Here is a 17,013-nt window from a genome sequence, read left to right on the forward strand (position 1 = left end):
AGCTGTAGAAGCTTGACTGTAAATGTGTTGATTTTATTATTTCTGAATGTGTTTAACCCTTTCATGGACCCTATCATTGCAGCAAAAAGAGTCTGAGCTCCATGAAACTAACACTCAGCTCCATGAAGCTGAGAAGCATAAGGAGAAAATTAATAAGGAAATAGGAAACATCCGTCAGGACATAGACACTCAAAAGGTACAGGACAACAGAGCAAACACTGTTTCATGTTTCATAACTTTAAAACGAAGTTAAGAAACTTTATTTTAGCTTCACCTAACTCTAGCACTTTTTAAAAGTTTAAACCTTCTTAATGAATCTTAGGTCCAGGAGCGCTGGTTACAGGACAACCTGACATTGAGAAAACGCGTTGAGGAGTTGAAAGAAGTTGTGGGTAAACGTGAGGCTCTTATGAAGGACATGGGCAACATGCAAGTCATGCAGCTACGCCAGTAAGAGCACCACACCCATTATCAATTTTCCACATGATCGGTGAAGCAACCAAGCAATTAAAATAGTTTCAGTCTCCGTCACATCAGAAATGCACACTTGACACTTGTAAATGTTACAGAGCTGTTTGTAGTATTTTAAATTCCTTCCCTTCATCTCTTTCTGTGTTTTTCCAGAGAACGGCGTGAAGCAGAGCGCAAGCTGGAGGATTTGAAAAGAAACCGCAGTATTGCATTGGGCCGACAGAAAGGCTTTGAGGACGAGATACTGCATTATAGGTGAAACATGCAGATATGCGGCACTTACACATACAGAGCTTACTCTATACACAAATGGTCATCCAGAAAATGAGGAAATAATACAAATAAGAAAACTGACTGGAAAATTGTGGAAAAACATGATATCCCAAAAGCGGCTGTCCATTCAGGTTCTGTGTAAAACAAATGAGACTGAGAAGAAGTGAATCTCCAATTGATCTTCCTTTCCGACAGACGTTCAGTAGATATAAATGTTATCATATAATAAACACACAGCATGAATAACCATTATTGTTGATGATTTTTGCAGCGATAACACCTCTGCTGTATCTGTATACATTCTGGATTAGACTGCTGTGACTCAGAACTTTATTTGCTTTCATCTATATAAATACTGTGTATTGTTCAGATCCCTGTCAGAATATTAATATCAATACTTATGTGTACCATAGAGTGTACAGCCGAGTGTGCGATGTCATCCTATTATAATACACCTCTGTCTGTTTGTCCAAGAGTTTCTCCTCTATGATCAGGTGTTCAGTAACCAAGGCACACAGGTACATCTTAGGACCCCAGAGGTTCTTAGCCACCAACCCATTTTTACCATTTCTGAGCCTGCAACATGTCATTTTCCACAATTGTAACATCTAATTTATATTCATAAAATTTGAATGTTATGTTATATATTATATCACAATCACATTGCCTGGGAATTAGAGCAGGGCAATATGGCCAAAATTATTTATCACAATATATATTTTAAAATTTGCAATAACGATATAACTGACAGTATAACTGATGCTAGGCAAAATACTTTACAACTCCACAACTTTATTAGTGCAAACCAACCCCATCAATGTATTTTCACTCAAACAAGCAGCCGTTTTTTATGTGCATTAAAGCTATATAAAAATTTAACAGTGCAAATGCAAATTCCATGCTGACAGTTTAACCAAAAGGCATTTCTAGTGGAAATGGGCTGACATATCCTGAGCATAACCATGTATAATATCCACAAAAGTTAAAAAGAGGTGCTTTGCAGCATGAAACTGTATTGTGCCAAATAAATAAGTCAAATACGTATTTTTCGGACCATAAGGCAGACCATTTTTCGGGATTATAAAGCGCATTAAGCGAAACAAAACAGTCAGATAAGTCAAACCTCATTCAACTCATTCTTCTTGCTTCCTCCACTTCTGTACCATTGATTCAGTAATGCTGAATTCTCTCGCAGCTAATCTATTCTCATGTTCTACTGCGTGACTGATAGCCATGAGTTTAAAATCCGCTTCATATGCGTGTCTCTTAACGGGTGCCATTTTGGGGGTCCTTATACACACAATACAGTAATATTATGTTGAAGCACAGTACATATTACTCCGCGAGGCTCCTGACCACAGGAGGTGGTCAGGTGGTCATGGATGCTCCAACAATCCATCAAGCAGTGCGGCTTCGTAGCTTACCAAAGTCGTACTGAAACATTTTTTGACAGATTTGAGGCTTCTCGCCATGTACAACATAAAATTGGTTGGAGGTCAGTAAGCACAACCAGAATTCATACATAAGGCGTTTTACCCACATTCTATCGCCATATTTCATTTTCTTGTCATTGCCTAAAATTACAACGGTATTACCGTGAACGGTATAATATGGCCCATATTATTCCCTACTGGGAATGATCTGGCAGTTGACTAAAATGACATGTATGTGGTGGAGCAAAACTGGACTAATATTTTGCTGTATTTAAGGACTGTATCAAACATTTAATAATTGTAAAAATGTACTCAAAGGCAATGGGATGTTAAGCTATGTGAATTAGTCCAGCTTACAAAGTCAACTTTTCAAGCATGTAATTTGACATGTGTAGGTAAATCATAAGGCACATAAATATGCAAACATAAAATAAGAGGTAAGTTAAGATCATCTTTAATTGTCTCGGTGTATATTTGATTGAACAAAATCTTGCATACCAATTTTTCATTTTACACTTGATGTTGGCAAACATTGTCTGAGTGTAGTAGTGCACTTGTATGTTAGACATTAGACCAGCGGTCCCCAACCTTTTTTGCGACATGGACCAATTTAATGTCAGACAGTATTTTCAGGGACCGACCATTAAGGTGTCGCGGTTAAATACAACAAAATAAAATGATATGACCAAGACAAAAGCTGCGGTATCTTGTAAATATAATAATAATTGCAAAGTAGCATCCTCCTGAAATGCGCCAACAACATTGAGAGTAACATACTCCTCTCTGCCCCTTAATGCTCTCTGGTCGCTATGGTAACAGTTAAATATTTCTTTCAAAATAAGACACACAACTACAAAACAAATATAAAGTACTTGAAAATATATAATTCGCCATAACGCTAAATCAATGAGAGCCCTGTGCTTGTTTCTCTGCAACGAGACGATCCCACCTGGGCGTAATGGGGGACAGAGACACCCGAAGTGTGTTGCTTATGCTTAGTCTGCTCCGCGATTTTGTTTTGGTAGCTGTAACTGCAGAAAACCCCGCTTCACACAGATATGATGTCGGAAATGGAAACAAAAGGCAGGGGTGTTCTGCCACAACTTTTATCCAGAATACCAGCAAAGTTGATGTCTCGAACATACTTTTAAGGCCTGTTGTGATCTCCAACAGTTGATCTTCTTCTTGCACAGACATGCTGGATTCACCCGGTTTATTGATAAATGAGTCGCAGATCCATTCCTTGTCAGTTCGTGGGTCTTTTGTGATTGGGAAATAGCGCTCAAACTCTTTTAAAAGCAAAGACAGGTGATCGTGCAATAGGAAGTTATTTATTTTTTCTGTGCGGCCCGGTACCAAAAAAAAAAGAAAATTTATTCATAACACACGGGAAAAGACCCAGGGAAACCGAGTTAATGATAAAAACCCTGAAAACCACAAATTTCACACCTGGGCCTCAACTCTCGCGGCCCGGTACTAAACAACCAGGGGTTGGGGACCGCTGCATTAGACGACTGACATGGTCTTTTAATTAAACAATACTGTAGTACTGACGTGTCCTAGTGTACTAAAAGTGGTTTAAGTTAAAAAATGAAGTTATCAAAACCATGGGTAGTGTTGAGAAACAGTAACAGAAAACAATGTCATTATTTGTCTTTTATTCAACGATTTATCATTAAACTAAAAGTGCAATTATTATTATTATTATTATTATACTTACAGGAAAGAGCTGCGAGAGGATCAGTATGACAAAGCTGATGAGCGCTACAGAAACAAGATGATTACAATGAGGACCACAGAACTGGTCATTAAGGACCTGGATCTCTACTACAAGGCTCTTGATCAGTAAGTTTTGTCCTAACATGTGCATATATACAGCTTGTGGGTATTAACAAAAAATAGTTCTCCATACATAACATCTGATTTCTGGTCTTCTTTTAAAATTCTGTAAATAGTTTTCATTTGACAGCTTTGTTGAATAAAGAAAGATTTCTACCATATTTTCTGATACTTTGCAATGCCAACTGGAAATGACAGTGTCAACTGATGCAAATTATCGCAGTTCTATCTTGCGCAGATTTTTGTGCTTTTTCCCTCACGTATAAGAGGGTGTCACTTGCAGAAACATGGCTAAGCAGTTTAGTCAGCTGTTTACTCAGCTTGGGAAAATGGAAGTGTATGGTGACACGTACTGAAACAGATGAGACTGATTAGTTTCAGGGTAAAACCACAGATAAATAACATATGAAATGCATAGAGAAATGTGTGTCAGGAGTTCAGAGTCGTTGACATGTTCCGTTGTATTAGAGCAGTAACTTGTTAATGTGAGACTTGTGAGTCTTCATCAGAGATCAAGAAGTGCTATACATGCTACACAAAATATACATAATACATATCTATCAGTGAGTCTACAATAAATATATGCAGATATATGCAATAAAAACCATAAACCTCAATTATAAATATACAAACCTCAGTTTAAAAAAACAAAAATCATTCAATAAAAAAAGTTATAGAAGTAAATGTGTCTGTGTTTGTACAATAAAAAGCCAGGATAAAGCAAGTAAAAATAGATAGGTTTTTACAGCGTTTTGAAAATGACTGAGAGATTGGGCAGCTTTAATGTGAGAAAGCAGATTGTTTCACAGATAAACAGGCCCTATCACCTCTGCTTATTAGCCTCTCTCTAGGAATGTCCAAGAGCTTTTGGTTTGTAGACATCAGGGCTCTGGTAGGACTATAGGGCTGTAAAAGTTGAGTTAAGTAGGGTGTTGTAAACTTCAGACATTACATGGAACCTTTCTTTCTGAGTTGATGTACTGTTTGCATTGTTGCAGTTTGAACAGTACTAGTATGTCTTGTGTCAGAACTTCATTAACTACTTAGGCCTTAATTGGACGTCTATGCATATCCGAGGGAAAAAATTCACTTGCGTCAATTTCAAACTTTGCTTAGAGAGAGGTTCATTTCCACATCAAAGTACAGTTTTATTAATATCTGCTGAGATGTGTTCTTCTTCAGTCACACATAACATCTACACTAAAAATTTCATTTTATAAAATGTTGGATCCATGGCTGCTGGTTAGAAAGTGCAAACCAACTTTCCACATCTATTTTTTAATTTTTTTTTATTTCACAAGATGGTTTAAATGAAAGAACGGGGAAAAAACCCAATGTGACCTAGTAACATACACGACCAGTCAAAAGTTTGGACACACCTTCTCATTTAATGGATTTTCTTTAATTTACCACTTTCTACATTGTAGATACATACTGAAGACATCAAATATATGAAGCAAGATATATGGAGTCATGTAGCGAAAAAAAAAAAAGATAAATAGCTCTAAATATGTTTTATATTTTAGATTCCTGAAAGTAGCCACCCCTTGGTTTGTTGACAGCCTTGGCCTTCTGTCAGTGAGCTTCATGATGTAGTCACCTGAAATTGTTTCACTTCACAGGTGTGCCTTGTCAGGGTTCATTATTGGAATTTCTTGCCTTCTTAATGGGGTTGGGAGCTTCAGTTGTGTTGTGCAGAAGTCAGGTTGGTACACAACTGATAGCCCTATTTGACAACTGTTAGAATTCATCCCAAAAGGTTGATTCTTTTCATCTGGACATAGCGTTTTCAGTGGGAGAAATGTTTTGTCATTGTGATTGTTGATCAATGGTCATGACAATTTGCAAATTATTGATCAAGGAACTGACCTCACAGCCATTTGTTCATTCAGTAGACTAGTTTCAGTCATTGTACAAATGTACTGTTTATAAGGTTGGGGAAACCTGCAGTCAGCTGAGACTGAAGAAGTCACTTGGATGAGTGACGAAATGTTTTTCCAACCGAAAACGTTCCATCCAGACGAACAGAAGCAACCTTTTGAGATTTACTTACCTAGAATTCATATTATGGCAAGAACCAATCAGCTAAGTAAAGAGACTGCCCATCATTACTTTTAAAACTAAAGGTCAGTCAGTCTAGGAAATTGCTAAAACTTTGAATGTGTCCCCAAGTGTAGTTGCAAAAAACATCAAATGCTACAACAAAACTAGCTCACACGAGGACCGGCCCAGGAAAGGAAGACCATAAGTTACTTCTGCTGCTGAGGATAAATAGAGTCCTAGTAGCAGACACATCTCAAAATCAAATGTTCAGAGGAGACTGTGCGAATCAGTCCTTTATAGTCAAATAGCTGCTAATAAACCACTACTAAGGAAAAGCAACAAGCAAAAGAGATTTGTTTGGACCAAGAAAAACAAGGAATGGACATTAGACCAGTGGAAATCTGTGCTTTGGTCTGGTGAGTCCACATTTGAGATTTTTTTTGTTCCACCCCCCCCCCCCCCCATGTCTTTGTGCGACTCAGAGACCATCCATTCACCTTTCCTATGTGCATGGTTCCTACGGTTCCTATGGTTCCACTAATCAGAAGGTCGGTGGTTCGATCCCAGGCTGCCTCCTGGCTGCATGCCAAATATCCTTGGGCAAGATACTAACCCCATGTTTGCCTACTGGTGGTGGTCAGAGGGCGCGGTGGCGCCAGTGTCCGGCAGCCTCGCCTCTGTCAGTGCGCCCCAGGGCAGCTGTGGCTACAATGTAGCTTGCCATTGCCAGTGTGTGAATGTGTGTGTGAATGGGTAAATGACTGAATGTAGGGTAAATGACTGAATGTAGTGTAAAGCGCTTTGGGGTCCTTAGGAACTAAGTAAAGCGCTATACAAATGCAGGCCATTTACCATTTCACTTTCCTGCTTACAGGAAGAAATATTGGTACGTTTTATGCACGTCTTCTGTCTAAAAAAGCTTTAGTAGTTTTACTGTAATGACAGTGCTTGTCTTCCTGATGAGGCTCTTTGAATTTAGGTCACCAGAACTACCGCAGAGTTTTTAGGTTGATAGCTGGAACGTCAGCAGCATTGACGGGGGGGGAAGTGATGTCAGTGTCTTCCAGTACTTTGAGTTGGTGGCCGAGTGCAGGCTGAAATCTGATACAGTTTAACTGGTATTGCATAGTGAGGTTTTTGTTAAATTTATCTTTTTTTCCTGTTTTTGAAAAATCTTTATCGAAGTTCTCCTTATTAACCTAAATTCATCAAAAGTTTTGGAAGAAAAATGTATTAAAAGAATTTTAACGAAATTAAATCAACAGGGCATCGCTTACACTTTTACATTGTGTTACATTCCTGCTAATCTTTGCAGTCAAATAAGGTGTTTACTTTGTTTGCCTTTCCTAGAAGCAAACTTTAAAGTCTTTTCCTACACTCACTGTACCTTTATGATGGATGCGAAAAAAACTTGTAGCAAAGCTACAACTGAGAGATCCTTCTCTTTTTCATCTGCCTTGTTTTGCATACGTGACAGCTATTGTGACTTTGGAAAAATAATCACATTATTTTTTTGTCCAGGGGGTTGATCATTTCTGTGAGGTCTGAAGGTACTTCTTTTGCTTAGTGGACAGAAGGCCAAATGGAATGCACTTATGTTGGTGATTTCAGTGCGTCTTTGTGAGCTTAATAGATGTGGAGATATGCAGGTCTGTTATCTGCAGCATATCACTTCAGTCAAGTGCATTCAGGAAATATCATGTCTCGCAGGCCAGCAAACAGCTGTGATTGGCACGTCATCAAGCGGTGATTTGAAGAGTGCTTGAGTGCTTTTGCTTTGCACTTTGTTGGCAGAGCACACATTTGAAATATCATTTGATCATTTAATTGTGGGAAGCAAAATGTCTAATTGTACAGCCTATTAATAACAAGCAGGGCTCACTTTACCCCAGAGGATGGTGCTTCCAAGAATTTCAACTAGATCACAGGGCAGTTTTCCACTTGATGTGTTAAATCACATCAGCTTGTCCAGATAATCTCTGTTTATTGACGTTGATTGAACGTATTGCCTCCTGTGGTGGTCTTGTTGACACTTCAGTGGAAAAAAAAAAAAGATTACTCAGCCCCCACTGCAGTGACTTCACAGTCTTGCTCGAAGTAGGTGGCCTTTAGTGAATCTATTAATGAGTCATGTCTTTCATGTGAAGTACCAGGCTCTTGAGTAACTAAACAGATTCTATGGATTCCAAAAAGCAGATTAGTTTAAATTAATATATTAAAAAAGCTCGTTTTGCTGCTCAACACAGTCTATTTTTATAGTTGCCTTTATAATGCTGTTAGTTTATCTTGGGAAAACTTTTTTCAAGACTCTATGTGACTGCATTCATAAACTGCAGCTATGAATCATTTGCACATTTTATTTTAAACTTTCATAATGTGTCATTAGTTTCAATGAAAGATCCTTGGTTTTTAGTTCAGACACTTTGCTACTTCATGCTGTTTGTCTTTAGAAAGATATATATTGACCTGCCTAATAATGCTAAATTACACCTATGATTACAATTTGCAGACTAGCTAGCAGCCTGATTTACATAATGCGACACTTGCATAAGTTTTCGGAATTACCTGGCTCTTGACCTATATGTTCTGCTTGCATATACTCATCCCCCACTACATTTCATGGCAACAAACTTTGACTAACTTAGAGTTAGGTATGAAACAGTACACTTTGTGTGCAAAGAGTTCAACTATTCAGTGCGGTCAGTGGTTTGAAAGCATGTTTGTGTGTGCAGAGTGAAGATGTGAGCACTTGTTTTGAGTTCAGGTCGCTAAAGCCTTTCATAAATATAAACCAATACAGGCTTTTGACTTTTAATTGTAGGCCCATAGCTTGTTACAGATATAGCTAGTTTACGTTAGGGTGTAATGTGCTAAGATGATATGTTATCTTTCTGTGTTATCTTAGCTCCCATAACAAATTGTGTCTGATACCCCAGACCTGGTATATTGTGAACTTTCACAATACGCTTACTTACTTTCTCAACTTTCCAGTTTACTGTATCCTAATGGATTGTAAGATTGATTAAAAAAATGGAATTTAAATCCATAGTTAATCGTTTGAATAATTTTTCAGGAACAAATGCTAAATAATTGCAGAGCCTGTTTTTTCCCGAGTGTTTTGCTAAGCAACTCAACTTAATGCCGAGTTTTGCTTCCATTTTTTCTCATACGTCATTGTGTAAAGACTTTCCAACAAAGATGACTACAAAAACTCAAAACATCCCCCCACAGAAACTGTTAAAGTATAAAAATGATTAGATCAAACCCCCACAGCAACGGTTAAAGATGTACTGGAATAAATGTGGCAGGTCACAACAGAGTTGCTAACTGTGTAGCTTTGTACCTGATGTGTGTCTACCACTACCAGGGCAGGTTGTTTTTCTGGATTAATGGAACTGATTTTGATTTACTTCCAAAGAGCACTCATCACTTTTTATGCTTTTTGAAATGACCAATATCCACCTAAAATCCTAAAACATAATGTTAGGCTTACTGTCTCAAGCCGGGTGATGCAGCAGGACAGTGAATGTAAACATCAAAGGAAAGACACAGCAGAATCCATCTTTCAGAGTGGCCCAGCCAGAGTCTTTCAAAGTTTTCTCAGAGTGCACAAAATATTTAACATGTGTATTATTTTTGTGTTAAGCACAGTTCAATACCTGTGACTTGAGTAATGGTGAAGTAAGATCTTATCAACAATTAATGCAAAAAACAAAGATTGTACATGTCTGTTTTTAGTGCTGCATACTAACCAGTTAATGGTTAGTAGATGAATCACTAGTATTATCTGCTAATCCATTTACTTTGAAGGTTCAAAAGAAGTCTTATCTAATGATGATGTTTTTTTCCAACAGGTTTTAAATGACCTAAAAAGAAACTTAGACATTTAATTAACTTGTTAAATTAACCTAAATTTGCTATTGTGGTGAAAAATATCCTGCTCGGCATGCAAGCCTTCCAAGCACAGAAAAAAAAAACATCTCATAGAGCATAGAGTTCACTTCCTATTTTGTATCACCGCATTACTATCAATGCCATCATTTTTATGTGGCTTCAGCATTTGCAGTGCTGATTTTCATGATTGAAATGTGCAAATAATTGAAAAATTATCAGCAAGGTAGCAAAGCATGACATTGTACACAGTGAGGCCCTTGCCAAATGTTGTACAGCTATGTCTGGGTTTCTATTTAAATGCAGCTGTATTATAGCAAGTCAAAGCACCTAACGGTTACTTTTATTTGTCAGTGTATCAGGCTTTTTTTTTAAATTATCCTTTCTTTCTGTTTATTTTTCATGTAAAATAATGGAAACCTATTAAAAATATATTCATGTTTGCAAACTGTTTATTCTTGGAGATCAGGATACTCTGAGAGACACTTAATAAGGATAAAAGGCCTTGGTAAGGATGTGTGAGCTCACCATCACTGATATCATCTGAGTACGGTATCTGAAGAGAGCAGAAGCATCATTTACCCATAAGTGTGGGTTAGAAAAGGCATGACAGCCTGCAGTGTTATCAAGATTGCAAGCAAGGCATAGAGCCTTCCATCAGACATTACATCCAGGTCACAGTTTCTATTTGAATACAGAGAAAACGGTTTCTATGGTAAGATGTTTTGATTTGGACGCAAAAAAATGAATCAGTGTGCAAAAATTGTCTGTGCAGAACTGAGCAAAAGCTAGAAGTCACTGATAATGTGACTTTCAATAAAGTGAAGGTAGTTGAAAGTCACTTAATGAATATGGGTAAAGAGTTTGTGTTTGCTAATTATTGAAGAGTCAGCATAGCTTTCATTGTATTCAAATCAAAATAATGGTCTGAATGTGTTGGCTCAGCGGTTCTTAAACATTTTCTCTCATGCCCTTCTTCAGAAGTCCATGAAAGTTCAAGCCTCACACTCTAACTTTTCATTAAAAGCAAAAAGTTATCCAAGTATAATTTTAATTGGTAAAGGTCTGTACAGGAGCGTGAGTCATTTTAAGTCCTGTTTACTTTTTATAAGAAGGAAATCTGATTCATACTTTTCAACTTAGATAATCAGTTTTGAATACATTGCAAGCAGTATTTAACCCTCTCGAGGCAGGCGTTGCAGATTTGCAACAGTTAAAAACTAACAACCTGATTACCCCACATACATATTTTATGAGTTTTTTTTACTCAGAAGTACCACTGCAGGACTTCTGAGTTGCATTAGCAACAAAAACTTAATTTGAGCCTGAGAGGGTTAAACACATCTGGGAAAGCGAGGGCATCTCTAAGAGATACCAGGTTTACTGGGTCACAGATGTAGAGCGGGCTCTGTAGATTTGTGAATGTAAACGGTCGTCAACAAAGGAAATGACTTGTAGCTACTGTATAATGAGATTCAGTAACTTCCAGTGAAAAGGGGTGAAGTAACCACTAATGATCTTTAACCCTTTTTGAAGCGATTACCAATGAGAGTACAGAATGTCAGTTTATATTACCAAAGCAAAGTCTCAGAAAATCTGAGTGACAACAATTACCTCTTCTGCTGCATCTACATGATACACAACGGTAATTTAGTGCTAGTGCAGAACTCATGGTAATCAGCCTGATTGAGAAGGACATTAAACACATGAGACTATACACGTCAGACTTTGAGTAGTACCCGTCACGTATCTCAAATTAAAATGAGGTCGTTCTTCAGCTTATGCGGCTAGTTTTTAAATCATGGTCCTACTTGAAAATTGCAAAACTAGTTGAATGTGTTGAGGATATTGTGGGCTCCTACAATCCAAGACCGATATTTTGGCACTTTTTATACATAGAAATTCATAGAATAATGTCTACAGTCTTCAATTAATTTACTATGTGTATATTGTTGTAAATATGCATAGCAAGGGTTTTTAGCAATGTGACTTGAGCTGAATGCCCCCTGGTCAAAGTTGGTTTTCTGTCCAGTTTATGCTCTGCTGCCAACCCTGAAAACATGCCTGTATTGAAGCAATGCAAAGCCTTCTCTTCATGTTTCTCCTATATGTGCAATAGGTTCTACAAAGAATACTTAATAACATTTTGTTGTGAATGTCTTGATGCATGCTCAATCATCCAGGTAAGTAAATCCCAAAAGGTTGATTCTGTTCATCTTAGACATAGCGTTTTCAGTGGGAGAAACGTTTCGTCACTCATTCAAGTGACTTCTTCAGTCTCCGCTGACTGCAGGTTTGCCCAACCTTATAAACAGTACATTTGCACAATGACTGAAACTAGCCCACTGCAGTGGGCCTGACTGCCCACTGCATCTCACCTGACTGTGAGACGGAGAAGAAGTCACTTGGATGAGTGACAAAACATTTCTCCCACTGAAAACGCTACGTCTAGGTCAGGGGTGGGCAACTCCAGGCCTCAAGGGCCGGTGTCCTGCAGGTTTTAGATGTGTCCTTGATCCAACACAGCTGATTCAAATGGCTAAATTACCTCCTCAACATGTCTTATAGTTCTCCAGAGGCCTGGCAAGCTAGGTGAAAAGAATCAACCTTTTGGGATTTTTTTTCTGAACTGGACAATCATCACAATACAACAGTTTTAGTATTTCTATACCAAAGTTCATCAAAAAAATACTGAATTCTGCACTAAACATCCTGAACTTTTGAAACTTAATCACATTAAGTCAGCCTACTAAAGTCAATGGATGATAGACAGTGCCCTGCTTTACTTCTGTTATATTCTAGGATATTAGTAGACATTTTGAGACTAAATGTTACCTAATGCTAATGCAGTATTTTCATATAAAAAAAAATGCTGCATTATTATATTACAAGACAATAAAACTCAAAATGGGATGACTTTTTAAAGGGACAAATATTACACCACCCTCACATAATAGAAGTCATTAGTCACACCTTCCTTTTGTTGCATGAGCAGTTCTCTAAAGAAGATAGAATAGGTTGGACAGGTGGATACTTGCTCTGCTATCTCTATTTTTACTTCATGGTTCATACACTATATATGGTCTACAGAAGGCGTACCGTTAGTTGTACTGTTATCGCTAGTTTTTTTTGCGAACCACATTTCATGTTTCTAATCAGTTTGTTAGATTATAGACCAAAAGTTTCTTGGTATTCAGGAAAGTGAAAAAAATCCAGTTGAGCTCGTATCTTATGTATGATTTCATATCCTGTCAATATTATAGATACATTTATTGAAAGATAAAAAACGTTGCTGTTGTTTTTCATTTTTGGAATCAGTTGATCAGATGCTTATTTTCTGCTTATGCAGTAGCAAAATAATTTAACCTATGCAAAGCTTTATGATGGCTATTCACACATTTCACTTTGAGAGAAATGATTTGCCATTTGGCATCGTCTTTACATCTTCTCTTTTGAATGTTTCAATTTTGTGCAAACATTTTTTTTTCGCATTTATCCACTGTCGGATAAATGATAAATATTTGGAGATGTACAGACACAGGGATTGCTTAATAACTACTTCACACATAATGGTAGGATGCGACCTGTTAATATGTTCTTGAAGTTTTTTTTAGAATTTAATACTTAGTAATCACTATCATGGTTCTGTTTTAATCTTTTTACCTGATTGCGAATAGGGAAATAGCACTTCAGTAAACTTAGATGTCCCATGCAGCAATGTCTAGAAGAAGTGGCTTTTTGGTAGATAAACACATCTATCTTTAATTAGGTTTATCCTTTATAATTAAAAGACTCAAAAATTAAAAGACCACTTTTTAATCAGGATATAGCATAAAGCCAAATAAACTTTGGGATATTGACCTGGACCCTACAGACATTGCACAGGTAGTCCAACTCCTCCAGGATGGCACATCAATATGTGCCATTGCAAGAAGATTTCCTGTGTCTTCCAGGACAGTATCTAAAGCATGGAGGTAATTCCACGAGACGGGCAATTACTCCAGGACAGCTAGACAGGGCTGTTAGAGGTCCTTAACACATCAGTAGGATCATAATCTGCTACTTTTGTGCAAAGAGGAACCAGATGAGCACTGCCAGAATCCTACAAAATGAGCCCTAGCAGGCCACTCGTGTGAGTGTCTCTGAACAAACAATCAGGGTGGCTTGAGGGCCCGGCATCCTTTAGTGGGCCTCCTCTAGTGGGCCTCCTCTAGTGTGCTCACTGCCGGGCACTGTTAGGCGTGAATAGCATTTGGCACAGAATATCAAAATTGGTAGATCGACCTCTGACACCCTGTGCTTTTCAAAATGAGAGCTGATTCACCCTAAATACATTTGATAATGTGAAAAGGTCTGGAGAAGCCATGGAGAACATTATGGTCCCTGTCACATTGTTCAGCATGACCAGTTTAGTGGTGGGTCAGTGACCACTGACTGGCCTCCACACTTGCCTGACCTAAATCAGAAAAACATCTCTGGGACCAGGTTGCACCTCAGACTGTCCAGGAGCTCAGCGATGCCCTGGTCCAGATCTGGTCATCATCTGTCCCCCAGGACATCATCTGTCATCTCATTAGGAGCCCTGACATTGTCAGGCAGACATGTGCCAATACTAACTACTCAGTGTATTTTGAGTTGAACTTGAGTTGAAATGGACTAACCTGCTGCATCATTTTTTCACTTTGATTTTCAGGGTGTCTTTGAATTCAGCTCTCTGTAGGTTGATCATTTTAATTTCCTGATATTCTTTCATTCCTAGCACATTACCCAGTCCATATCAGTAGAGATATCCAGTATAATATTTCTTTCCCCATTGTGATCCTTTCCTTTAATTTTTTGAGCAGTATATTAACTTTTAATTTTATTTGTTTTCCACAGAACCATCATGAAATTCCACAGTATGAAGATGGATGAAATCAATAAGATCATACGAGACCTATGGCGCAGCACCTACAGGGGTCAAGGTGTGTCTCACATTAACAAGAGAGAGCTATTATTATTTTGTGGCATTTTCAGAAATACTGTTTCCCCCCTTACTGTCATTTATCTATTCTCTTCTCTCTCCAGATATTGAGTATGTGGAGATCAGATCTGATGTGGATGAGAATTCATCTGCTGGAGTGAGGCGGAGGGTTTACAACTACAGAGTAGTTATGGTGAAAGGAGACACAGCTCTGGATATGAGAGGACGCTGCAGTGCTGGCCAGAAGGTGAAAATAAAAAAGTTTTTTTTTTTTCCTGTTTTGTGGTAACATCACATGAATACCTGCATGTGACATGCAGTAAAAAGGTCAAACTTCTCAGTGAATCAAACAACATGTGACCGTTTTGTTGTCTTTCTCTTTAAAAATATGGTTGCGTGTTTCCAGGTACTGGCATCGCTGATAATCCGTCTAGCTCTGGCAGAGACATTCTGTCTGAACTGTGGGATCCTAGCTCTGGATGAGCCCACAACCAACCTGGACCGAGAGAACATCGAGTCACTGGCACATGCCCTTGTAGAGTGCGTATATACGAATTCAGTATTCTTACTGCTATAATTGTGAAAACCCACAGCAACAGCTCCTAACATTAACTGATAGATGTCTCTTTAGCCTCAAAACCAAATCCTTTAAACAGTTTAAGTAGCAAAGTGTCAAAGTACACACTTAGGGAATGTCTAATGTGCTTGGTCCGATTTATAAGCCGCCTCATCATATCTGGAACCTCATTTGGGCTTAAAAGCTGTTATTAAATCCAAGTTAACTTTGTACCAAAAAAGGCCCCTTTGATGTAGATATGTTGCTATAGATACTGGGGAGTAGATGGGCTTCAAACCAGGAAATAAAAAGAAGTACACAGCTGGTGATACTGAATTAAAAAGAACTTTATAATTATTGCAGTAGTAAAAAAACCCTCCTCTCTTTTAAAGTAGGATTAGTACTATCCTTCAAGCCTCATACTGTGTCACTACACAGTGCCCAGTGAAGTGTTACATGATGTAAAGGTTGGCATTTGCCCATTCCTCTTTAAAAGTTGAACTATTTTGGCTTTACTGGAGCAGACCGTGTAACGTATCGGACGGAGAAGCCAGCATCCGACATGTCAAAACATTAAACACACAGACTTCTAGTTGTATACCTTGGCAGCCAATGTCTTCCTTGCAGTGGGATGTAACTCTTTATATCCTGCTGTTTTCTTCAGAATCATTAAGAGTCGCTCTCGCCAACGCAACTTCCAGCTGCTGATCATCACTCACGACGAGGACTTTGTGGAGCTGCTCGGGCGATCCAGCTACATTGAACATTTCTATCGTATCCGTAAGAACCAGGACCAGAACTCTGAAATCACCAAGTGCAGCATCAATTCCCTCTCATCCTATCTTCACTGAGCACTGAAGTGATTCTAAAAGCTGCTTTGAAAATGTAAACTAATGCTTTATCTCTTTGCTTTGATTTTATTTGGGCAAAGACCACGTTCAGGTTTGCTTTTCAGGAGGCATGAAGAAAACTCATTCGCACCTCATTTGTTTAATAACTGACTATAATTTAACTGATATACAAAGGCATGTTCGGTTGATAGTGTTTGTTATGGGGTCAGTCGTCAATAACCTTACATCTGTTATAACCCTAATTATCCTTAAGAAACTGTTGGAAGAAGTGCCAGCAAAACAAAAGCAAAAGGCTTTTAACATCAGAAATATTTAAGAACAAAAAGTTTGATTCTAATCCATGAAGAGCTTGCTTGTTGTGCTGGAATCCAGCCTGAGTAAAAGAGCTGTTTGGGTTTGTTTTGTGTTTTTTGTTTTTTGGGGAAAAATAAAACTGCTAAAACCTGTCAAAACTTTTCTACATATTTATTGAAATTCTGCTGTTATTCATAGTCTGACTAGTGACCAGCAGCCATCAGATGGCATTTTCAGCAACAGCACATGCTTTGCTTAAAAAAAATAGGGAAAATTACACATTGCAATTCATATATACCTTTAAAGAAAAAGCCCCTAAAGAAACACATAAGTCACATATCAGATTGTGATGAATGGAATATTCAACTTGAAATTCTTAGCTGGTGTACATTTGTCAGA

General features: G+C 38.1%; 1 protein-coding gene across 1 annotated transcript in view; it reads left to right on the forward strand.

The window, feature by feature from the left end:
• The window catches only part of rad50 (RAD50 homolog, double strand break repair protein), a 30,567-nt gene extending 13,795 nt beyond the window's left edge, over positions 1-16,772 (forward strand). Inside the window, exons 21-28 of the mRNA XM_039618591.1 lie at positions 83-196; positions 323-450; positions 625-726; positions 3,900-4,022; positions 14,829-14,914; positions 15,018-15,160; positions 15,320-15,453; positions 16,134-16,772. Coding sequence (XP_039474525.1) covers positions 83-196; positions 323-450; positions 625-726; positions 3,900-4,022; positions 14,829-14,914; positions 15,018-15,160; positions 15,320-15,453; positions 16,134-16,320 — 1,017 coding nt within the window. The 3' untranslated portion in view covers positions 16,321-16,772. The remainder of the gene's footprint in view (positions 1-82; positions 197-322; positions 451-624; positions 727-3,899; positions 4,023-14,828; positions 14,915-15,017; positions 15,161-15,319; positions 15,454-16,133) is intronic.
• The last annotated feature ends 241 nt before the right edge of the window (positions 16,773-17,013 follow it).

Source organism: Oreochromis aureus, linkage group 10 (assembly GCF_013358895.1).
Source record: "Oreochromis aureus strain Israel breed Guangdong linkage group 10, ZZ_aureus, whole genome shotgun sequence".
Lineage (NCBI taxonomy): Eukaryota > Metazoa > Chordata > Actinopteri > Cichliformes > Cichlidae > Oreochromis > Oreochromis aureus.